Source organism: Leuciscus leuciscus (assembly GCF_965113295.1).
Source record: "Leuciscus leuciscus genome assembly, chromosome: 2".
NCBI lineage: Eukaryota > Metazoa > Chordata > Actinopteri > Cypriniformes > Leuciscidae > Leuciscus > Leuciscus leuciscus.
The window spans coordinates 11,050,450-11,076,627 of NC_138726.1; the positions used below are offsets into that span (position 1 = coordinate 11,050,450).

The 26,178-nt window shown below is 41.2% G+C and overlaps 1 protein-coding gene across 7 annotated transcripts in view; it reads left to right on the forward strand.

The window, feature by feature from the left end:
• kcnip4a (potassium voltage-gated channel interacting protein 4a) overlaps window positions 1-26,178 on the forward strand; it is a 218,301-nt gene that overhangs the window by 157,622 nt on the left and 34,501 nt on the right. The window contains exon 1 of one of the 7 annotated variants that reach the window (XM_082161737.1): window positions 5,882-6,297. The exons of the other annotated variants lie outside the window; for them this stretch is intronic. Coding sequence (XP_082017863.1) covers window positions 6,093-6,297 — 205 coding nt within the window. The 5' untranslated portion in view covers window positions 5,882-6,092. Of the gene's footprint in view, window positions 1-5,881; window positions 6,298-26,178 lie in introns of those variants that run through there. 7 annotated transcript variants of the gene reach the window in all.

Below are 26,178 nucleotides of genomic sequence, written 5' to 3' on the forward strand. Positions count from 1 at the left end.
AATGAACACTTCGGATAGCAGATATAGAGCTAGACACCTGACAACTTTTCTCATGCTTTGTGGTCTGTGAGCATAATCTGTTATTTCACCCTCAATTGTGTATTCAGCACTGCTCAGGGTAGCCACGCTTCACAAGCTTTAATTGCTTATATTTCACACAGTGCTTTGGGGAATTTGAGGATATGATGGGCTAATTTGACTGCTTTTTACATATTGGAAACAAACATTGGTTCATGTGGTATAGTGGATATTGCTATAAAGCATGTAATTATAGCCTACCTGAGGCATTACACGGCTGTTTCAAACAACTTTATCACCTTTACACACACACACACACACACACACACACACACACACACACACACGTGTGTGTGTGTGTGTGTGTGTGTGTGTGTGTGTGTGTGTGTGTGTGTGTGTGTAAGCAATAAGGTACAAGAGGCTGTGCTGTATCGTGAATAAGTGACTTATTCATGATGCAGCACTAGCCCGCGAGTACCTTATTGCTTTTATAAAACGGTTACCACACAATACAAATATTTAAGCCAATAATATATATAAATGCAAGTTTCATGAAATAAAATCACTAAAAGCCTTCCTTCCACTGAAAAAAATAGTCCTTGACCGTGAACAGCAACAGAAGTTACATTATTTCGCCTTTAGATGGCGGCAAAGACTGTCTTTATGAGTGAGTCAGTCAGTAGAGAAGACTTTTATATTGAAAGGACTGAAACTTCTTTTGATTGTGAACACTGATTAGCAAGATGCAACTAATAAATGACTAGTGTGTCAGGGCACGGGGAAACCCAAACTGTTAAAAGGACAAGATATTGCAGCAGACATTCAAAAAAAAATCACAAATGATTTACTTTTAGCTTCTGACCAAGGCTGTATCTCAATACTAGTTTTACTTGATCTTAGTGCTGCGTTCGATACTATAGATCATACATTACTCTTAGATCGACTACAAAATTATACTGGTGTTCAAGGACAAGCACTAAGCTGGTTCAAATCATACCTATCTGACCGCTACCATTTTGTCTATTTAAATGGAGAAAAATCGATCATAACTCCAGTAAACTATGGAGTGCCGCAGGGATCTGTATTAGGCCCTCTGTTATTTTCAATATATATGATGCCACTTGGAAATATTATAAGGAAACATGGAATTAGTTTCCATTGTTATGCTGATGACACTCAAATATATATTTCATCACGGCCGGATGAAAACGCAAAATTTTCCAAATTGACAGAGTGTGTTAAAGATATAAAAGATTGGATGACCCGTAATTTTCTTTTATTAAATCCAGACAAGACAGAGGTAATACTTATCGGTTCAAAAAACCGCCCACAAAACCTCGCACAATACAACTTTAACATCATAGGATGTCCTGTTACTTTATCCTCTACAGTAAAAGACCTGGGTGTTATACTCGATTGCAACCTGTCTTTTGAAAATCATATTTCATATGTTACAAAAACAGCCTTTTTCCACCTTAGAAACATTGCTAAGCTACGTAATATGCTATCAGTTTCTGATGCAGAAAAGTTAGTTCATGCATTCATGACCTCGAGACTGGATTACTGTAATGCTTTACTAGCTGGTTGTCCTGCATCCTCAATAAACAAGCTACAGTTAGTCCAAAATGCCGCCGCTAGAGTTCTTACTAGATCAAGAAAATATGATCATATAACACCGATTTTATCATCACTGCATTGGTTACCTATAAAGTTCCGTATTAATTATAAGGTATTGCTACTGACTTATAAAGCCCTAAACGGCTTAGCTCCAGTCTATTTAACGGATCTTTTATCACCCTATAATCCATCGCGCTCTTTAAGATCACTAAATTCAAGGCTTTTGGTCATACCTAGGATATCCAGAACCACCAAAGGAGGGAGAGCATTCTCACATTTGGCTCCAAAACTCTGGAATAGTCTTCCTGATACTGTTCGTTGCTCAGACTCGCTCTCCCAGTTTAAAACTAGATTAAAGTCGCATCTCTTCAGCCAGGCATTCATATAATCCTACAGTTCAAACTACAATCCGGCCTCTAGCTCATAAATGCCAGAGGAGAACTGGCCCCTGACTGAGCCTGGGTTCTCCCAAGGTTTTTTTTCTCCATTAGGTCACCTGATGGAGTTTTAGGACACCATTAGGTCACTTGATGAAGTTTTTCGGTTCCTTGCCACTGTTGCCTTTGGCTTGCTCAGTTGGGGATATTTTGGGGATATTTAATTTAATTTTATCAATCAATAAATTCCTCTTGAAACAAACTTTGTTGTATTATTTTAATTTAATACTGTGAAGCTGCTTTGATACAATCTGTATTGTGAAAAGCGCTATACAAATAAACTTGACTTGACTTGACTTGACATTCAAATGGATTTTTTTTTTTACGAATAGGACTGACCTGAAGGAAAATGCTATATCTACTGCAAATGCAGGTACACTCGTTTACTCCATCTCTCACAATACTCTCTGTAAGCTTCAATAAACAATATTAATGAGAACATAATGTTTACGTTGCTAAGAGTGGTTTACTGGGGTGTTGTGTAGTGATGCATAGAACCGTTGGGTGAAGCGGAATAAAACACAGCTATTGACCAATCAGAATCAAGGATTGGAACTAACCGTTTTATAAATATATTTCTGGTTCTTTCTGGTTCTCGAATCTCATTGGCTGAGAGCCTTTTCCAGCCATGCGATATTCACCCAGTAACAGCACTCTTACCCGTTTCACCGTTTTTATCACTCCGCTCAGTAGCACCTCACTGCAGCGACTGTCATGGCGGTCGAGCAGATCCGGCATATTTTTTTTATACAAATACTACTGTTGTTGTGTCATGAAATGTAGTTTTAAGAGTTTTTTTTTTTTAGATGAGAATGTAGTTATTTATACCTCAAATATGTGACTAATAGATAATCATAGTGACTATTTTATAATCATAGTGCCTATCTTACAATCTGTTTAGGAGTTTATATATATTATATATATATACTGTGTATATATATATATATATATATATATATATATATGTGTGTGTGTGTGTGTGTGTGTGTGTGTGTGTGTGTGTGTGTATATATATGTGTGTGTATATATATATATATATATATATATATATATATATATATATATATATATATATATATATATATATATATATACACATTTGATGCGATTAATCACCATTAATCAATTTGACAGCACTGATTTTTATTTAATAATAATCACCATAAAAGTCATATTCAATGGGTCAAAAACAGTGGCCTAAAATAAATCTCTTTCCATAGATTTTCACTATGGTTACTGAAAGAAAGGTTCGAGTTGCTCTAAAAGGATGGTTTTCACCCCCCCAAAAAAATCGAAAATCTTTTTTTATTATCATGCAGTCCTTCTTTCATATCTCTCTGTGACTTCAGAGTCTGAGTTCCTCCTGTATTATTCATAAGGCGTTGTCTTATCTTTAGGCAGGTATTTCTGCACATGATGTCATCTACAAGCAATGATCACAAATGTGAATGTGTGACGGACTTGTGTGCTTCCTCACTGTCAGAGTCTTTAGCTACAGGTCACAGTCGCTACGTCGCTCCTCTGACACTTTAAATGAGGATATTTTTAAAAGGCTGAATTGTGTTTCTGTTGATCTGTGTGAATCAGGACAGGCTTTCCTCACATAACCCTCTGTTGGACAGGCTTGATAAGAGTCCCCACAGGACAGGGAGGCTCTGACCGTGAAAAGAAATATGTAATCTCTCGCTTAAATCGATTTTATAACCAGCAGAAATCGAAGAACAAAGAGCGTTCACATCTGAGGCACATCCTATGCTTGACAGAGATAAGAAATCGACCCAACTAAGGGCTCTCCATCAACACTCTCTGACATTTTACGTCACCATTAAGATTTCACAGAAAGACAACACAGAACAGGAGGCGACTGCCATTATGACACTTGCTGTAGCTGTCGATGGAGTGAATGCTGGTGTCTGTAGTTTCCTTTGATTTATGTTTGTAGTTTACTGCAATTTTTGATACAATATGCAATTTGTTTAACCTTTTGGGCAGAAACTATGAGTTGATAATTATTCCCTCTGATTCCCTAAAGGCTATAGTGTCATAGTTTTATTAAAACCATGCTATTATAGGCAGATGGAGGGGGGAAAACACAATGAGCAAAATTAAAAATGGCTGAAGGCATAATCTGAATAATTACATGAGCCACATTAATAACCCTTCACTAAATTATTTGCTCCAAAAAAGGAATAAAATAATTTGGTATGAGACTTTTAAGCAGTTAGAGATATGGGGAATTGCTAAATTAACTGTAATACAATGGCACTGTTTATGAATTATACTGTATAATGAATCTTGTAAGAGTGTGAAGTCAATGAGTTTAGTGTAATGTTACAATCCTTTGGCATCTCTCAACTGTATATTACGGGCCAGAAGGTGGCAGTAGTCATGCATTTTTAGGGAGGAAGCATTAGTAGTAGTTTTAAGGATGCTAGACTGTAGTAAATCCACAGTCTCTTTGAGTGGTAAGCACAAAAGTAGTAGTTCTAAGCTATAATGAGTTTAATTTTGTTTGCTTAAAGGGGAAAATGGAGTTATTCATGTCATTATTTACTCGCCCTCATCAAGCCCATATGCTGTGATTTTGTAATTGTATAGAATTTTCACATAGGTCTTTCCATAACCTTGTGGAAAAAGAACTACAGTTTAACATACTTTTAAAAAGAATACTTTTTACAAAAAATAACATACTTTAAGAATATAATAAGTGCACCTGAATGTGATGTTTTTCATGTAAACTGCAATTAAATGAAAATGTGTTATATTTTAAGTTTGTTAAATTCAGTCAGCTGAACTTTGATTTAGATTCAATTCTATTGAAACTTGTATTGATGTATTTAATGACCCATCTGTAATGATGAAGCTGCATTTTAAAATATATTAACTTTAAATGTAACACACTACTGTAATCAAGTACTTTACATGTGCTTTAGTATTTTAGTCAACACACTTCTTTAAAACACAGCAAAAGATTCTAAACGCATAATGATTTAAAATACTTTCAAAGTAAACCTTTTAATTTGACATTTTTACAAAGTGCATTGTTTTAAATGTGATTTCATTAAAGTTACATTTTCCGCAAGTACATTTTTGTTAAATATACGTTTAAGATTTGAAAATACACTACAAATGCATTCAATACAGTTAAGCACACTTCTTTTTCATAAGGGTATGTATGTATGAATGAATGGTTTATTTTGAGAGTGAATAACTCTGTTCTTCAAACAAAACTATGGTATGACTTCAGAAGGAATTCCATGGTGCTTTTTTAGCCTGTGGTTACTGGGGAAAAAAACTGTGTATTTATTCTTCACAATTCGCCTTTTGTGTTTATCCTGAAGACCATAGAAGCAGTGTGGATTCAGAAGGGTGAATAAATAAAAAATGACAGATTTTTAATATGGGGGTGAACTGTCCCTCTAAGGGTTATTTAGTGAGTGCACTTTATTGAACAAGACAGACTTTCCTCTTCAGTCATGTAATCAATGGGTTTCCTTAGAGTATAGACATCGTGCAAATAAATGCACAGCCAAACTGTTTAAAGGATGAGTTCATTATGCATTGATTTGTCCACAGCATGTTGTGTGTTGAATGACAGGTCATGTTTCATGCTGGTCCATATCCATAGGAAATGATGCAAATTAGGTGATAATTAGATTAAACTAGTCTTAAGTGAAAGAAGTGAGGACATGAAGTTTGAAGTTTGATCACTTTTCCTCTATGATTTCGCTCTCCTCATCTCATCTCATCTCATCTCATTTCCTTTCCCTCCCCTCATCTCTCTCTCTCTCTCTCTCTCTCTCTCTCTCTCTCTCTCTCTCTCTCTCTCTCTCCCACCCCACACACACACTCCGAAACCTCTCGCACATCGGCACACATTTCAAACTCACGCTCTGGTCTCTGGCTCTTCTGTGTTGGGAGACTCGTATCCCGAGAGTTGAACCTCAGCCTCCCAGGCTGGATTTGGAGCAGGAGTGGAGCGCTGCACCTCGAGGGTGCCTGGGGCAGCCCGGCCAGTGCATGCTGGGGGCTGGACGGAACTGGAGCGAGGAGTTTGGCACGGGGTCAGGAGAGTCAGGCAGGTGGCATGAGCAGGAGCAGGGACAGGGGGTCGCGGTGAACGCCATGTGGGAAACGGAGGGTCTGCAGACGCTCGGCATTGTGTTGATCGTGTGCGCTTCGCTCAAGCTGCTTCATCTGCTCGGGCTTATCAACTTCTCAGAGGGTAAGAGAGAGACTGAGATGATGAAGAGTTGATGCATACCATCTTTTTTTGATGTCCTGTCAGAATGACCTTGACAAATCTGCTTCTAGGACTATAAAGCAACTGTTTAGAAGTTTTGGAAATATGTGAGAATTTTGGTGTGCATGGAAAGATACTAAATGGCAAATAGTCTGCTGCTAGGTTTGTGAATGCAATAGAAATATGGCTTTGGAGACAAGTTGTAAGTGTCTATGTGAATACGTCAGGAGTAGTGCGTCTTTTGAGAGCCAGGTGGACACGCATTTGGTTTTCCTAATATATTAATTGGTGTTAGTTGATGCTCTAACTAATGGGACCTTATTGTAAAGTGTTACCAAATATTAGATTCAACAATAACAAAAAACATAACAAACCAAAATAATCAACACTTCAATAAATGTACCTGCTCAGAAATCCTTGATCAGTTTTTTCCTCATGCTTTCTACATTTTTCAATAGCATTATTTTTTTTAATAATAACATATGATATTATTTGCTTGTCTTCCCCATAAAAGATGCAGAATCAGTTTCTTCTCTTTTAATTCTGGGTTCAGTCACTAAAAACAACATAGTTTCGTGTGAAACATGTATTCATTTCTGCTCCTGTTCTCCTGTACATTTCTTCCAAATTTGTATTTATTTTCATTTTAATTCTAAACGTATATCGAATGAAATAGTTATAGTTCTCAAGAAATGAAAATTCTGTCATGATTTACTCATCTGCAAGATGCTTTTTTTACATAAAAAACAGAACTGAGGTGTTCATGCTCCAAATTTACAACAAGAGTAACCCATGTGATTCATGCACTATATTAATCTGATTCTGAAGTCATACAATAGCATTCACATGCATCAAAATCTGGCACATTCAAATCTGGCACATTTATGACACAAGAACAAATCCTGCTCGCTGGAGGACAAAAATATGTACATGAACTTTACCAAAACAGGAAATTTGAATGTGGAAATCTGAAAAGCTTTACAGAGGTCTTGTAATACAGCATATACCTGCTTTTGTGTTGCACAGAAGAAAAGAAGGGAAATTAAGTGATGACAGTTTCCGTTGTTAAGCATGGCAACAACAAAAAAAACACAAAAAAATCCCAGTGATTAAACTGAAATATGAAAAAAGGGATAAAGAGTGCGTGTATAATGAGGGTATTGACATATTTCTGTTTTGCATATTTGTCCACAACTTTTGTCTAGTATTAGATAGAAAGCTATAGCTGTACATCTAATTGGTTTGTCTCAATGAAAGTAAAATTGTTTGTTTTGTACAGAGGTTTGTCATCCCTGCTGAAATTTCCATCATGAATTCCATGCTGGTCCAGGCTGGTTTGTGCTGGGTAGAGCTGATATAGTGGTGTTCAATCTGGTGGACCAACGTTCTCAAGCAAAACTGAGCTGGTATAGCTGGTCCACAAGCAGCACTCCTTCTGCTTCCCATGCTGGTGGTGACCAGTAAACCAGCAACCAGCATCCCATGCTGGTTCCAGCATGCAAAATATACCTTATGCTGGTGACCAGCAATTCGGTGTATATTGGGTGCATCCACACATAGAGATTTAGGACACGTACACACTGTAAAGTTCCATCTTGTTTGTTTGTTATCCGCTATTTTTGACCAAATAATAATACAGCGACCAAAGACTCATAATGTTCTGCAGTTTTAACTAAACTGCTGTCTACAGAGGCATTGCATTTTGTTTATATGTTTGCTTTGCAGAGCGTGCACTTGAAGTGTTGCCATGTCCACTTATTATAAGCCTATGTGGGCTTGTTGTTTGAGCTTGGCTCATAAAGCGGTCCAGTTTTTGGAGTTCATAAAGTAGACAGGTGCGGGTTGCAATTTTGGTCCTTTTTCAATATAAAGCATCTGGATTTATCTCGGTTTATTATGGCCTTGTTCGCTGTTTTTTCTAGGAAGATCTGACAACAAAAATGAGTTGATGAAATTGCATAGTCTCCAAAGTAGGTACTTATTTTGAATAAATAAGTACTTCATGACCACTAAAAAAAAGTATGTTCTATATAGTATGAATATGTGTAGTATGAATGTAATCTGGACGTACTGCATTCACCATGTTGTCATAATCACGTGACCTACCAGCATCAGTTACGTTGCTTCACCGCCATTCATAAATCCTCTCCCGTGGCCTCATGGATAGTAAAGTGTCCATATGCACACTTCAGAATCTCGCCAGGAGAAGTAGGTCATCCAGGTATTTTTTGCCTACTCTTTTGAGTACTGGGAATTCAGACTTCTTTTGTCACATACTGTTTTTCACCTATATAGTAGGGAAGTATGCGATTTCGGATGCAGCCGATGACTCGTACCTCTTTCAGAGATGGTTTTGCCTCTATATCCTGTTATTTTCTTGCACCACACACGCGCAGAAGTGAGGTACATCTTTGATGCGTGTTAAAATACGTCATTAACAACTAGTTGCTCAGTTCAGATCCATACACACTGCAGGGATATTTTGGGGGGAGATCATTTGTTTTTAGATTACTGAACAGTACAGAAGGGGATTATACACTAAAAGTGAACTGACAATTGAATTTAGATGGAGTGTGTACAGAGTCACCTTCCACATTGATATCATGTTGTTCCATTACTATGGGAGGCTTCAGACATCAGATCAGAGGCCAGAGATCATTCCTTTCTGTGCTTGCTTGCTCTGGTGATTACGTGCACTTCTGCGATCACAGACTCTGTCCAACAATTGTACGCCTTGCAATCCACCCAGTTTGCTTTTAAAATGCTTCATTTTCCAGGTTGTGTTTTTCCATGTCTCTGTGGGTTCCTTTCAATGGCTCATTTACTGTCAGTATTAGAGCTAATAGGATGTCGGCTGAACAATGGATCTTATTACTAAAGTGTTTCTTTAAGTTTATGAAATGTCAAACATTACAAGTGTTTTAGGATTATATCACGCTGCCTATCTAATGCCACTCTAAATGTCAACATCTTTTCCCAGCTTAGTTTGAGCTTCCATCCCTCTTTAACATAGATGATATCTGCCATGAACCCCAGTCACAGACGGCTACTCTCAGTAAATGTTTAGCCTTGATCTCAATTATGAGCTCACAGGTGTTACTGACCCTAGATCAGGGGTCATTTAATCATTAAGGCTGTAAGCACTGTGGAACAAAAGCCCAGACAACAAGAGGTCACACCCAATCAGTGTGTCAGTGAAGATAAATATTGTTCAGTTGACCTGCACTCACACAGGTGCACATGCACCCCGAGTGTGACTCAGGGACTCATAACTTTCCTGTGTCAAATTAACAGCGGCGCCAACCATTAACAGAGAGAACATCACAGCCACAACGGTGCGGTACCCTCACTTCTGGCCTTTGTCTTTGACACGTATTTGTACGAGATTTACATATTTATAACAGCTCTGAGGATGAAATTTAGTTCAGAAGGACAGGGCGGAGGTTCTATGATAATTATCTGTCTGGTTAAAAAAATTTAAAGGGGTGGTATAATGCCCCTGTTCACAAGATGTAAAATAAGTTTCTGATGCCCCCAGAGTGTGTATGTGAAGTTTTTGCTCAAAATACCACATAGATAATTTTTTATAGCATGTTAAAATTGTCCTTTTTTGAGGGTGAGTAGAAACGCATTGTTTTGTGTCTGTCCCTTTAAATGCAAACGAGCTGCTGCTCCCGGCACAGAGGGCGGAGCTTCAACAGCTCATGTCCTTAGCAGCTCCGCTTACCTCACACAGACACGCACTAAAATGTCAGAAACTATTCTGCCTTTTATGTTCAAACCGAAGTCGGACAATGATGGAGAGACTCAAGAAGAAGTGACAACATGTAGAATGCAACAGGACCTTTCTGAATGGTTAGTTGATACATTTTAGGGTTTGTGATGTCACTAACCAGGAGGAACCTCTTGTAGTCCCTACCAGCCATTCGTTGTAGTCCTTAAAAAGTGATTTTTGTAAAAGAAAATCTCCCTTTGCTTTGAATTCTGAGCATCGTAATTTTGCAGATGTTGTTTATGCGCAAACAGCAACATTACACACTAACTAAAGTTAGAAAAGTGAAATCATAATCAACCACCCCTTTAAATAATTATTTGTAAGTATTTTTTTTTTATGTATTCATTTGTTAATTGTATTTATTTATTTTGTTTGTTTGTTTATTTATTTATTTATTTGTATATTTTGGCCCCTTAGTAATCAAAGACTAGCAAAACACCTACACAGTTGCACAATACATTTTATTTCTTTGTTTGTTTATTTATTTATTTGTTTATTTTGGCCCCTTAGTAATCAAAGACTAGCAAAACACCTACAGTAAACAGTTGCACAATACATTTTATTTGTTTGTTTGTTTGTTTGTTTTGCTAAATGCTGCTTTCGTATAATGATGAAAAACAGGAGAGCTTACCCACTCAGAAATCGAAGACTACAAAACACTTACATGGTTGCACACAAGTTTGTTTGTTTGTTTGTTTGTTTGTTTGTTTGTTTGTTTAGCTAAATCCTGCTTTTATATAATGATGAAAAAAGGAGTGCTTACCCACTCAGTAATCAAAGACTACCAAAACACCTACATAGTTGCACACACACACACACACACACACACACACACACACACATTTGTTTGTTTGTTTGTTTGTTTGTTTGTTTGTTTTGCTAAATGCTGCTTTTATATAATGATGAAAAACAGGAGAGCTTACCCACTCAGAAATCGAAGACTACAAAACACTTACATGGTTGCACACACACACGTTTGTTTGTTTGTTTGTTTGTTTGTTTGTTTGTTTGTTTGTTTGTTTGTTTGTTTGTTTGTTTGTTTAGCTAAATCCTGCTTTTATATAATGATGAAAAAAGGAGTGATTAACTTCTCAGTAATCAAAGACTTCCAAAACACCTACATGTTTGCAAACACGTTTGTTTGTTTGTTTGTTTGTTTGTTTGTTTGTTTTTGTTTGTTTGTCTGTTTGTTTGTTTTGCTAAATACTGCTTTCATATAATGAGGAAAACAGGAGTGCTTACCCTCTCAGTAATCAAAGACTACCATTCATTCATTCATTCATTCATTCATTCATTCATTCATTCATTCATTCATTCATTCATTCATTTATTCATTCATTCATTCATTCATTCATTCATTTGTTTATTCATTCATTCATTTATTTATTTAAACATTTATTTATTAATTTAGCAAAATAATGCTTTTATTTAATGATGGAAAATAGAAAACAGGAAAAACAGGAGTTCTTACCATGCTTACCCCAAAAAAACTTTAGTGGCAGCCCTTCAATTTCGATTTATTTTGCTGCAGACAGCGAAAGTCAAATAAAAGTGCAGTGATCTTCAAATATCACTGAACTCTCAAAATTCAGAATGCGCCTTATCTCTCTTTTACCCTCCCTCTCTTGAGAGTTGGATAAAATCAGAAGTTTATGACTCTGGTTTAGTGTCTGTGTTCTCAGAGTTTGAATGTCGGACTATTTATTTGCTCATGTTTGTGAATGTATACACCGTTCTCTATTGTGGCAGAACTGAACTGAACATTAAGGTTTTATGTTTGTTTGTTTTTTTAGTCCCAATTAAGATGCAAGACAAAATTATAGTGTTCATTTTGCTATTGCTTTATAGGTCTATGATCAGAGTCCATGCTACTGCTACTTGCTTCACAAGCTTTATGTTGTATGATTCAGTGTGGTCTGATCCCAGTGCAGGGAGTTTCTGTCAGTCAGTGGCTCTGATTCAGCACATATACTATTGAAACTTGGATCCAAGATGTTGTTTTTCAAGTCAGTCAAATCTCATGTCATGATCAAAATTTGACTTGCGCCTCAGGTTACATGGTTGTAGTTGAGCCAAGACATAAGACTCCAGAGGGCTTTATGCATAAATCTCATCAAAATATATCATGCTGGTGAAAAATGTGTTTTAGTATAATAAATAGACAATACAGCAAGCATGGGCCAAACTTTGTGGACTCCCATATGAAAGCAGCAGCAGCTCGTCATATTCCAGTCATCCTGCAGTTTAGTCCCTGTCTGTCCTCATGAAGGCCTTGCATCCTTTGAATATGCATAAGTGTGTTAGTGTTGTCACAATTCTGGAATTTCCATCTTCGATACGATACCTTGAAAAATATTGATATTCAATACCATTTTCGATACCACAGGGAAAACTGCAATATATACCTGGCATTTTGACATCATTTTGTATGTATTTGCTCGTTTACGCGGCGCAATAAGCCACGAAATAATTCGGCTGGTTTGGTGGTATGGTTTAAGGGTGGGTTAAGGGGTAATGGAAGGGTCAAACAGTGTAATTATTGATTATAGAATTATTTTCAAATTATAAAATGTTTATTTCAGATTACTTTTTTATTATTTATGCGATATTAAGTCGAACTGAAAGTAGGCAGAAGATGCTCGCACCTGGAGGAGGTTTGGATGGTCTGAGAATCTCAGTTCACATTTGACCTTGTATATGTCTGAGCTGCCTACTTACTCATTTGTCCAAGGTCACACAGCAGAAAGGACTAAAAGCTTTTACCAGTTTCTATTTCAAGAGGACAGCTATAAGTCATGACCTTTTCTTTTAAGTGCCCATAGTGATCACACAGAAGGAGGATATTTCATGATATATATATTTTTTTTTTTCTCTACCTCTGTCAAGAAGTCTTGAAAATGCATTACTTTGATCAACAGAATTTTTGCATTGTAATCTTATTGAGGGTTTGGGGTGAAAGGAAACATCACATAAGGTCACTTTCAAAACCCTTGTGAAAAGAAGTGCACATAATTGTATTGAATGTGCACCTGTGTACTTGCAGATAATTTAATATTAATGATTAAATGTTTTCCATTCAAGTATTCAAATCACTGCGTTGTCATGCTTTTAAAAAGCACACTTATTTTAATAATGAAGAAACACATGTAAAGGCTACTTGATTATAATGTCAACTTTATTCAGTATTACATTTAAAGTTAATATTATATTTTAAATGTTTCTCTATTATATTTGTTAAATTCACTTTGCACTGAAGTATGCAAAATTCACTTTTACATGGCGTTTGAACATAAATGTGTGTTGGCAGTGTGTGTACACAACTACCCTATAATGATAAAAATCCACAATTTTTTTAAATCCCCATAAATCATAAGCACTGTCTCATCTCGAGGATGGAGTTCGTGAGCCAGCTTACAGTCTCTGGAGTGATAGGCCTAACGTTACTGATCACGGCAGAAATGAAAGTGAGAGCGCGCACTTTATGACAGCTCATCGAGTCGTTTTACGGATATAAAGTTTACCAGTTTATTAAGCACCTATTGAAAAGGTGTGTATACATTTGTTTACTGTTAGTTGTAACGAGTGTTTTTGTGTACTTCGATCTGTATGTTGATGATAATGAAAGGGAGAGAGAGAGTTTATGGATAAGACTTTAATGCGCACTTCTTATACTTCTCATACTATACTGATACACACTAAAACGGCGCTTTTTTCTGAGCCCCAAAAAGTGACAATTTAAAGCTGCAGTCCGTAGTTCTCTTACGAGAGGTCTCTCGTACTGCGTAAGATATCTTACGCTAGGGGAAAATCCTTTTCCGCGAGATATTGAAGCCAAAAATTATCCTTAATTTTGTAATAATGCAAAACGCGTTGCAGCAGCAATGCAGACATAGGCGAGACAGCTCGCGCGCCTATTGGCTGCTCTGCGGCAACTGCAGCAGCCTATCGAGCGAGGCCTGGCGTGACGTCAGACCCAATCAGGGCACTTCGCGCCCGCTGCGTCACGTCCCGCCGAAATGGGCGTGGTCTAGGCCTATAAATATCGCTCGCAGGCAGCTATTATCTGATTTTTCATCCTTCAAGCGAAGCACACGCATCGCTGGAGCTGGATTAGAAGCCGCGCCGTCTGAAAGAGAGCACCTTCAGCGGGACGAGTCACTGAAGTCGCTGGCCGCGCCGCCTTCCTTGCCTTCCTGCTGCGCTTTCCGGCATTATATCCTTTCTCTGCTACTGTGTTTATGTATGTGTGTGTGCTCGCCGCCGCGACACACACTCCCATTGCACTAAAAGAGCTGGGCGTCTTTTTCAAGACGCCCCTTTTCCTGATCACGCAGCTCTCGCACTCGCTGACGGCGACTGCCCTCACTGCGAGTTAGGTACTGCCTATGGTGACTCTGAGGACTCACCTGGCATCCTTCTCCGAGACTGCTCCTCCGCCCCCCCCCCCCCCCAACCCGCAAAGCTTGCCGGTTCGCCCGCTTGCCTTGCCTGCTTGGGGGACGATACCTGTTCTCCCTCTGTTCGAGCCGCGCACACCGCGCCGCTCACAGAGGATGTCAGGAGCGGGCGGTCACGGGGCTAGCTTTCTCTCTCCCTCTGTTCAAGCCGCGCAAACTGCGCCGCTCACAAGGGAGGCTGGAAGCGGACGGTCGGGGTTAGTTTTTCTTTACGTTATAAGAAAGCTACCCTGCCTTCTGCGCCCCATTCATGCGTCACTCACCGGCGAAAGGAGAAAGATGTGTTTTTTAGTCCCTCCGAGGATGGACTGACCTTCAATTTCTCATACATATTCCCAGTTCCCTGATCATGCGACTGGAAATATCAATATTGCAGCAGGCGAGCCTGTTTTAATACAAGCGCGCCTGCAAGCATACGCCGAAGAAAGCATGTGACGCTCTTATATGCTCGTGCATCCGAAAACCTTTGCGTTCCCCCCTGTGGCTCAGTGGCGGAATCATTGGTTTTTCTCACGAGAGACCGGAGTTCGAATCCCGGTCTAGCGGCAGTTAAAATTATGCCGCCAATGCTTCGCTCTGTCAGTTCCCTGAAAAGCGACTGCAGACGTGCATTTTGCAGCCAACGAGCGCGTTGCACAACCCGCTCGCCTGCACCCAAACACCGTTTCTATGGTTTCCGTGCGTCACTGGCGAAAGGAGAAAAGAGCGTTTTCTGGTCCCCCCGCGGACGGACCGACCTCCTCTTTCTCGTACATTTCTCATTCCCCTCTGAAGTTCGGGCGACTGGAAATGTCTGTATTGCAGTGAGCAAGCCTGTTGTAATACACGCATGCCTGCAAACAAACGCCAGCACGTTGACGCTCTCTTATAATACTCGCGCTAACTGAGTTACAATGTGTCTCCCCCTGTGGCCCAGTGGCAGACTCTCAGGTTTTTGCACGCGAGAGACCCGCGTTCGATCCCCGGGTCTACCGGCAGATAAAATTATGCCGTCAATGCTCGCTCTGTCAGTTCCCTGAAAAGGCGACTGCAGATGTGTATTTTGCAGCCAACGAGCGCGTTGTACAACCCGCTCGCCTGCACCCAAACACTGTCAATATTGCAGTGAACAAGCCTGTTGTAATGCACGCAGGCCTGCAATAAACGCCAGCATGTTGACGCTCTGTTTCTATGGCAACTTCTCGCTCGTTCAGTTCCAGTAAATGTGACTGTTCCAGTGTATCCTGCAGTAAACAAGTCGGTTCTGTCACCCGCTTGCCTGCACACAAACGCCGTTTTTACGGCTACCCAGATAAATCCCATAAGTGTGAATTTTTTCTGGTGTCCCGGCCACGGCCGATGGTGCTTTATGTGTAAGAAGAATGCCCACTGCCCAGTGCCCATCTCTACACACAAGCACAGCCCGTCACACAGGGCTCGCGCACATGAATCGGCTCAGACCGATTGCGCTTCAAACATGGTGAATGTGCCCACTAACACCACGTTATGCATGTCTCACGGTTTCTGTAAAAACGAAACCAACGTGCACTCGCTCCACGCAAGCGGACGATGCTTTCGGTGTGATAAATGTGCCCGCTGTCCCGCGCCCACATCCACACATAGACATGACAGTTCCCACGGGAACCGCCCAGCCCTCCCCCTTGCGGTTAACCACCGCAGAGGAGTCGAGCGCGGGCAATCTGCCCGCTGTCATCAGCGCGCCCCATGCCTCAAATGTCACGAGCGACACGCTTGTGTTACAGCACACCGAAGCTTCTCCATCGCTGAGCGAGCGGAGCGCGCTTCGTATTCGACCCCTAGCTATCCATGCAGACGCATGGGCAAAGCTACCCGGGGTTTCGAAGTGGGTGCTGAACATTATAGAAAGAGGCTATTCGCTGCAGTTTCGCCGACGCCCTCGCCGCTATGTGGCGCGCGTCGAGACCACGGTAAAAACAGAAGTAGCACATCTACTTCGAGCCGAAGTGACGAAACTATTGAGCAAAGGGGCCATAGAACCTCTCTCTCAAGATCAGAGCGAGGGAGGGCTATACAGCAGATACTTCCTGGTACCGAAAAAAGACGGGGGTCCCAGACCCATACTAGATCTAAGGCAACTGAACAAAGTGCTTGTGAAGCGACAGTTCAGGATGCTCACGACCAGGCAAATCCTTGTGCAGATTCGCCAAGGAGATTGGTTTGTGTCAATAGATCTGAAAGACGCGTATTTTCAAATACAGATAGCGTCACGTCACAGGCGATATTTGAGATTCGCCTTCGAGGGCCAGGCATATCAGTACACAGTCCTGCCGTTCGGTTTGTCCCTAGCACCCCGTACATTTACGAAGTGCATGGATGCGGCGCTCGCACCCCTCAGAATGAGAGGCATGCGAGTGCTGAACTATTTGGACGATTGGCTGATTCTAGCGCAATCTCGCGCAGTGCTCATAGAACACACGACCATTTTACTCGATCACCTCGAGGATTTGGGTCTGAGTGTCAATTGGGCGAAGAGCTCCCTGTCACCCAGTCAGAAAATATCTTTCCTGGGCACAGAACTGGACTCACTATCCATGATAGCGCGACTATCACAACAGCGCGCGGTAGACATTCGACGCACAGCGAACTCTTTTCGCTGCGGCGCGTCTGTCCCGCTCAAGAGATTTCAGAAGATGCTAGGTCTCATGGCCTCAGCATCGTCAGTGCTCCAGCTGGGTCTGCTCCGCATGCGCCCGCTGCAGTTTTGGCTGAAAGCGCGAGTCCCACGCGAAGCGTGGGCACCCGGTTTGCTTCGCCTCAGGGTCAATCAGAAATGCGTTACAGCTCTGAAACCCTGGAAAGCGAACGACTGGTACCAATCAGGTGTAAGCCTGGGGACTTCCTCGAAGGTGAAAAGAGTGTCCACGGACGCGTCCACCTCGGGATGGGGAGCGCTGCTCGAGGGCAGACCGTTCTTCGGCCAGTGGTCAGAACGGGAGAAGCTCCTGCACATAAACTGCCTCGAAATGCTGGCAGTAGACAACGCGCTGACGCGTTTTTGTCCCCAAATAAAAGGTCACCACGTCTTGGTCCGTTCGGACAACATGTCTGTGGTGTCCTACATAAATCGCCAGGGCGGCATCAGATCCGAGAAACTGTACAGGCTGGCAGAACGCCTCCTGGTATGGGCTCAGTGCAACCTGCGCTCGCTCAGAGCAGCGCACGTGCCAGGGATCATGAATATAGGACCAGACAGACTGTCCAGGAACAATGTTCCGGCAGGCGAATGGTCTCTACACCCACAGACAGTCCAACTGCTGTGGAAGAAATTCGGCAGAGCGGAAGTGGACCTGTTTGCGTCTCAAGAAAACGCTCACTGTCAAGAATTTTTTCTCCAAGAGCAGGAGCGCGCTGGCCCATGTGTGGCCCCGCCGCCCGCTCTATGCTTTTCCCCCCGTCTCTCTCCTGCCTCAGGTGATAGAACGGATCAGGGAAGAAGGATGCTCAGTACTACTGGTAGCACCGTTCTGGAAAAACCAACCTTGGTTCCCAGCCGTGATGCAGTTAGCAAGTACTGCCCCGTGGCCAGTACCAGTGAGGAGAGATCTCCTCTCACAGGCCCGCGGCTCGATCTGGCATCCTCACCCGGAACTATGGTCCCTTCATGTCTGGGCCATCAACGGGTACATGTTGGACTCCCTAAAGGAGTATTAAACACGATCACGCAGGCTAGAGCTCCGTCTACAAGACGACTCTATTCTTCGAAATGGTCAGTGTTTTCGGGCTGGTGCACAGCCCGTGGTGTGTCACCCACAAACTGTGATGTGACGGAGGTGCTTTCCTTCCTACAAGAGCTGTTGGATGGGGGCAGGGCCCCCTCCACGCTCAAAGTTTATGTGGCGGCTATAGCAGCGTTCTCAGAAACAACGCTTGGTCAGTCAATAGGAAGGAACGATTTAGTCATCCGCTTCCTTAGAGGAGCTAAGAGACTGAATCCTCCCAGACCTCCCTCAGTCCCCGTATGGGACCTTTCTACGGTTCTGGAAGCCATGAAAGGTGCGCCATTTGAGCCTTTACAGTCAATCGATTTGAAACACCTGTCTTTCAAAACGGTGTTTTTGCTGGCTCTCGCTTCAGTGAAGCGCATAGGGGATCTGCACGCGCTCTCTGTGAGCGCGGCGTGCATGGAGTTTGGGCCCAATGACTCAAAAGTTATACTCAAACCTAAGCACGGTTATGTTCCAAAATCCCTCAACACACCGTTTAGGGCGCAGATTATCTCTCTGTCAGCCCTACCGGTCCCTGATGAGGAAAGAGACGCGAGCCTCCTTTGCCCAGTCAGGGCATTACGAGCTTATGTGTCTCGCTCGTCTGTTTTCAGACAGACGGAACAGCTCTTTGTTTCGTTTAGCGGACGTTCTAAGGGACTAGCCGCGTCGAAACAGAGCCTATCCAGATGGATAGTTGATGCTATAGCGCTGGCATACGCCTCCAAGGGCATGCAGTGCCCTTTGGGTGTCAGAGCGCATTCCACGAGAGGCATGGCCTCTTCGTGGGCCTGGTCAAGTGGGATTGCCTTGCAAGATATTTGTATGGCGGCAGGCTGGGCCTCCCCGTCTACATTTATAAGGTTTTATAACCTAGAGGTTCCCGACCTGCAGGCCAGGCTGCTGTCGGTCTAAACTACCAGTATTATCTGACCTGATACGTTCAGCTCAGAATGCTGCGTTTGCTGAGCACAGCTCAATGTTCGACAGTTTAAAGCTGGGCAAACTGTGTAAGACCCACATTTTTCCCCATCAGTTCAGGCCGTACCCCGCCCTGTCTGTATGATGAAATTCGCGTCCCATCGACGCTACTTTATGTGGAAAAGTGAGGCTGCACCCCTCCTTCTTCCCGGACTCTCTGTGAGTTTCACTGAGTGATTGTGCACTATATGTACCCCGGGCTTTCGCCCTTGGGTCTTTGGTGTCAGATCTCAGCATGCACGGCGTTTTACATTGGGTCCCCTAGCGTAAGATATCTTACGCAGTACGAGAGACCTCTCGTAAGAGAACGTACTCGGTTACTAACGTAACCTCGGTTCTCTCTAGAAGAGGGAACGAGTACTGCGTATCTTGCCGTGCATGCACACGCTCTGGTTGCTTCGATGATGAAAAACCAGATAATAGCTGCCTGCGAGCGATATTTATAGGCCTAGACCACGCCCATTTCGGCGGGACGTGACGCAGCGGGCGCGAAGTGCCCTGATTGGGTCTGACGTCACGCCAGGCCTCGCTCGATAGGCTGCTGCAGTTGCCGCAGAGCAGCCAATAGGCGCGCGAGCTGTCTCGCCTATGTCTGCATTGCTGCTGCAACGCGTTTTGCATTATTACAAAATTAAGGATAATTTTTGGCTTCAATATCTCGCGGAAAAGGATTTTCCCCTAGCGTAAGATATCTTACGCAGTACTCGTTCCCTCTTCTAGAGAGAACCGAGGTTACGTTAGTAACCGAGTACGTTTTTTCTCTTTGTTTGAAATCTGCAATTGCAGTTATTCGCGTAATTAGCAACTTTACGTGGGTTGTGCCTCGGCACGGCACAGCGCGGATGAATCCAATGTTTTGAGGAGAATGTGTGGCTGTCAGTCACCGCGCCGGTGTGGATACTGGCATTCGCAATCACAGATTCTACTTTTTGGAAATATGACCAACATAAGAATTTTCACTGGAAAATGTATTCTGAACAAGTAACTAACATCCACTTTTGTTCTGACCAACTAAGTAAACTAATCGCACTGATTAAATCTAACGATCGCTTATCACGTCAAACCGTGCAAATTATATTTTGTTCTCAAATTGTTAATGTTAACAACATCAGCATTGCGTGACTACATTTAATGTGTTTTAGGGCTACCTGTAGTTCAGTACAATGTAACTGTATGAATTAAGCGAACAAGTGTGCTACGGTTACATAATTGAATCATTGAAATGTCTTCCGATATTATCCTTGTTTTCGCATGGGCCGGTTGCAGTCTCTTTTTTTCTGTAGCCACTCCAAAGTCTGAAGTCTTTTGCATTTTACGACGGGTGAATCTCCAGTTGTCGCTGGTGACAGTCGTTTGAACCTTCCTGGATCCGCCATCAAACTGATACGTTTAATTATATCAAGTGCTGTGAGAAAAGTCTATAAATCTCCACCTCTAACATCCTCACACTCAATATAGCCTACTAGCCGAGACTCCTTCTTTATCTGTACAGATGTGACGTAATGACGCAAAGACATCCTCGAATTCCCCGCGGAAATCCACCAGTACCACTGGAATTAAAAACATTATTACAAGCTTACTGTTTTGAATCGAGCTAAAGCAAGCAGATAGTTTTGAGCACTGGCTGGTTATGTACTTGCTCAAAACATTTTTTTTTATCATTTTTAAACCAAAAAAGTTACGGACTGCAGCTTTAAACATGCTGTAAAAAATGATCTGTTGGGTATTTTGAGCTAAAACTTCACATACACACTCTGGGGACTTATTTTACATTTTCTGAAAAGGGGCATAATAGGGGCCCTTTAAAGTATATTATTTCTGTAATAAGTACAATTCTAAAGTGTTCTTTTTGGGATGTGCTACGTGTATTTCTATATCTTTGTGTCTCTGGTTATATATAGAGTTTCTGTATTCAAATATCTACAGATTATGTATATAGAGAGCTCATAATTTTTCTTCAGTATGAGGGCATAAATGGCTCATATTTACAACATTAAATTGCTTGTGCATGTTTTTTCAAAATATGAGGATTTCTTTCCTTTGTAGTTGTAAACTTCTGGATCTGGTTGATGCGACTAAATCTCACATTTGGTAAATAATTTGTTTTTTAGCAAACACCAAACACTTATGATGTGGAAAGTTTTGTTAAAAGACTTTGTAATTAGTGATACTGTTTCTCAAACTTTTATTTTTTATTTTTTGTTTTCACTTCATTGCTTTGAAGATGATGTGGTGCATGCAGATGAATACAGACGCAAGGCTCTTTAATTCATTATTTTTCATCATAACAATGCAGGCAAATATCCTCCATCAGCATTTTCATGACTTTAATTAATGAACTGAATGTGGGGAAATTATACCAACTAATCCTGCACCAGCATACTGTATGATTATTCATAACACGAAGATGCACAGCCTCCAATATTTATGAGCTCACATTTTTGTACAATATTTTTTTCTGCAATGTGGTTATCATTCTTAAACTTGCGTGTTTGTTTTGTTTAGCTGAAACAAATTCTCCATTTAAAGTTGCTCAGGAAAAGAAAGTCTAATTTTATCCTAGCTTAGCTTTCCAGGAGCTTCCCGTATCTGCCGGTGGAAGCTTGACAGCGCTGACCTCTTCTTGTTAGCAGCGGCTTCATTAAAGGGGGTGTCACCAATGTCAGGCTTCCTATCTTAAATGATAGATGAGGTACATGGAGACTATCAGTGGCACAAAGACAAACTGATAATGTGTTTGATCACAAACAAAGAGATCAGTGATAGTCAAGTGTACCTCATTCATCTGCTTCCCGACTGGCTTTAGCCTCAACACGACTTCAACAATTGTATCCGCCCAGAACTTACACAGACTAACCTTTTCCTTCATAATTGCTTATCAGGTTTTTACAGCGAGGAGCACATAAATCATATTGTCACACTTGAAGCGGTACCAAGAGAACAAATTCTTTAATTAAAGCATGTTCACTATTATGTAGAGCTGGACGGGGAAATTGTGCTGGCGGTGTTTCAGATATCAGGGGATTGGCTGTAACTGTGGGGCCAATTGTAAGGCTAATTATCCACTCTAATAAATCAATACGGTTTCATTCAGGGTAACAAAATATCACTTTAAACATTATATTCATTAATTAATGCCACAGGACAAGCCTAAAATAAAGTTACTGGAAGATAAAACCACAGCATTATGCAATATTCTATGTCAAATCTGCTCCTTAATATCTGGTTATAGAATTGTGTTTTGACCAAGTGGCTCAAAGTCTCTCTCTTGAATCCGACACGGAAGTGACATGCAATTCACCGACTGGCCGCTATAGACCACCCAATTTTACAGCAGAAAAAAATATGTTTACAGCCTGGTACAAAAAGTGGTTTTGGTCTATAGAGCTAATTTTGCCCTTCATGACAACTGTGAGGGGGGTGATTTTTTTTTATAACTCATCCGTTTAAATTATATTAAGCCTTAACGTTCTGCATAATTAAGGGTGTGGCCACCTGAGTGACAGGTGGATTGCCGCTGCTATCACTACTAGCCCTTTGTCTGCTGTCTGTTAGCCATCACCTGAGCTAATCCCGCCTCTTTACCCATTTTCTGTTATGCGGGAGTGACGCACGGTGACTCGCTGCCAAGATGGCGACGGCCGGCTCCGCCCTCTTTGGGCTTCAAAAATACTCTTCAGAAACCTACGGGTGATGTCACGGACACTACATCCATATTTTTTTTACAGTCTATGGTTTTGAAAAAGTGTGCAACACAAGTCCTGAAAAGTGAAGCCAAAGCATTTCTATCGCCCCCTGGTGGCTGGCTACAGTATAAGTCTTAAACTCCACCCCCTCTCCTTGTAATCAAGTGCAAGCCAAACTAAAAAAATGAAATTACACTTAAATAAAATAATTCCAAAGATGGTTTCTGTCATTTTAGGTAGTTCTCATCATGTAGACGTATGTTCAAGTGTTTGTTTTTCCAAAAAGTTTGGTTTTAGTTAGTTATTTGATGCTATTAAAATGGGGTGTAACCGAGTACTGCGCAGACTCGGGCTCCGAACGACATAACGACCGTTGGTAACAACCGTTACTGGGATATTTTGGCTTAATTTTTCTACAGACGAGCTGTCCAACTTTTTTTTTTACAGTCTATGGTTGTGACACATTCCATAACCATCATGAAAATTTGGTGTGACTTGAGCCACAGTAGACCTTCTTTTGGCTAGGACCAGACGGGATAGCCTTCGTTGCCCTCATGCATCGATGAGCCACGGCCGCCCGACACCCTGTCGCCGGTTTGTGGTTTGTCCCTACTCACTCCACTGTTGGTAAATTTTCACCACTGCTGACCGGGATCAACCCACGACTATTGCTGTTTCTGAGATACTCTGACCCAGTCACCTTGCCATAACAATTTGGCCCTTATCAAAGTCGCTCAGATCTTTATTCCTGCCCGTTTCTCCTGCATCCAACACGTTGGTAATGAGAACGGATTGCTTGCTTACTCATCTGATCTACCCAGACCTTAATATGTGGCCTTGTTAGGAGATGATCAATGATATTCGCTTCACCTGTGACTGGTCATAATGTTTTGGCTCATCAGTAAGATTATAATCAAGTACTTTACATGTGTACTTTATCAAGTATGTTAGTCAACACATCAATATAAGGGTATTTCTGTCATGACAACTCTCTCTGAGATATTGGCATGGTAATGGATATGGCAATGTTAATATATTGGAACTTGGCATAGTTGATCTGCTACGCTGCCACAGCAGCCAATCAGCTGGGCTATGTAGATGACGATGCGATCGCAAAAAAATTGAGTCAAGGACGTATCAGCCTGCGCCATCTAGAGTTTCATGACAGAACTTTGTATTTATTTAAAGCATTACAAGAGATTTTTTTAAGCGTAATGATGTAAAAGTAAAACATTTAATTTGACATTAATACAAAGTGCACTTTTTAAAAGTTTTAAGAAACAGTGTACTCTCTTTAAATACACTTCAGTGTCCTTTTATTTCATTAATAGTATATTAAAGTACTGTTAAAAAAAAGAAAAAAGACAGTGGCTCACATGTAGGCAGCTCACTAGATTTGAGAGTTTAGTGTTGAGTTTAAAAAAAAATACTTCAATGTACAAAATCTCCTTTCAGTTCAATTTAGCTTAGCTTAGCTCATTTTCTGTAGAGCAGCGGGTAGCTACATTTTTGTGTAGCTATAGTCCATCACTAGGCGTGTCCCATTACAAAGAAAGCATCTATTTTAAAGCAGTCTCTTAGACAGCTCTCAGAGAAAAGCAGACTGAATAATGGCAAAAGGAGACATGTTTAGTCAGACTCGGTGGCTCTGTATTACAGCAGAATAGCCTGTGTCAGAATCCAGTCTTTCTAAGCACATGATTGCAAAGAATTGCTTTAGAGATCATCCATCTCCAGCTGAACTCTTCAAACAAAATGACCAGAAATGATCTGGACATAGATGACTGTATGTGTTGTCTTTTCGTTCTCATTATTTTTAAAAAAAGGCTGTCGTTTCATGTCTTCTTTTTATGTCGTTGACCAAATCACAATGAAGGTCATTCGGGAGCTATTCACAGTTGTTTTGATGCTGCTCTCTCCTAGTAATGCCGGTCTTGAGTGTGTTTGTGAGAGTATTGTTTGTCCCGGATAATGCTGAGGGAAGAAAGACCTGTCCTTTGGGTCTGCTGGCCATCTGTGCTTCATTAGTGTTTCCTATTTGGCTGCTCTTTCAACTTTTTAACTTGAAAAGCCTTTCATAAAACACCCTGAATATAAATGTGGAGAGGGAAAGTCATTTATACTGGTGGCTTTACTGGGTTATTTATTGTGTGTACCTCAATAAACACAATATATCATATATTTATCCTGATGGTCTAACCAGTACTTGTACTAAGTTTCATATTAGCTGTTTCCATCCAAAGTTGCGAATGTAACTTGTGCACAAAATCGGAATATCGCATAGAAAATTTGTAAATAAAGCACCGTGTTCAAGAGCACAAAAAGTCTCTTCCTGGAAAACTGGCCCTCCTGTTCAATGGAAACTCCGCCCCACAGCTGATTCTAAAGATTTCATTGGTCATGTCAATCACTATGGTGATTGCCTACACCAAACAATAATCTCTAAGGGTGACATGACAACGATGCTTAAAATGGAGAAGTTTTTCCTTTGAGTTTTCTGCGTACATACATACATTGTCAAAACGATCCCCATTCACACGCATCTGCGAAAACGACTAAAAACACTGTTCTGCTGCCAAGCCGCATGAAACACAATAGATTGAACACGTAATACGCATGTGCATGACATCATCGTCTTCAGAGATTCGCGTTTTTGTTGTTTACACGGAGACCGTTTTGTAAAACGTTCACTTTGAAACCCGTTTTCAAAAGTCTGCGTTTGACGTGTAAACGAACGGCCAAAATGGCCCTTAACCTTAACCAAAGAAATTAGCTGTAGGAAGGGAATTTCGCTATGGTTTGGAATAAAAAATCACACCAATGTGATTGGTTCACTGTTTAGACCAACGACATCCACTGTTGAGGCAAAGTCATGTGAGTTGTTTGTTGCGCATCAAGGGATTTATTTAGTAAATGTGTTTCCATCATAGTTTACATGCATGTCTTCTTTTTTTATGCACATTTTTTTATTTAAAAAAAAAAAAATGTATGTGATAACCCAAATTTATCATAAAAATAGGTGGATGGACACAGCTATTGAATTATTGGACAACCATTGGACAACTGTGGCTGCCTCATTCTGCCTGTACACCTAGGCAAACAACACAAACCATTCATTCAGAGTGTGGAATAGCATAAAATAAGTCACCAATTGTCTCGGGTAGATTCAACCAAACGGGAAGCAAGCGGTGTGCTTGGTAAAATGGTAAATGTGATGTCAGGTTTGGTTGGTGTTGAAG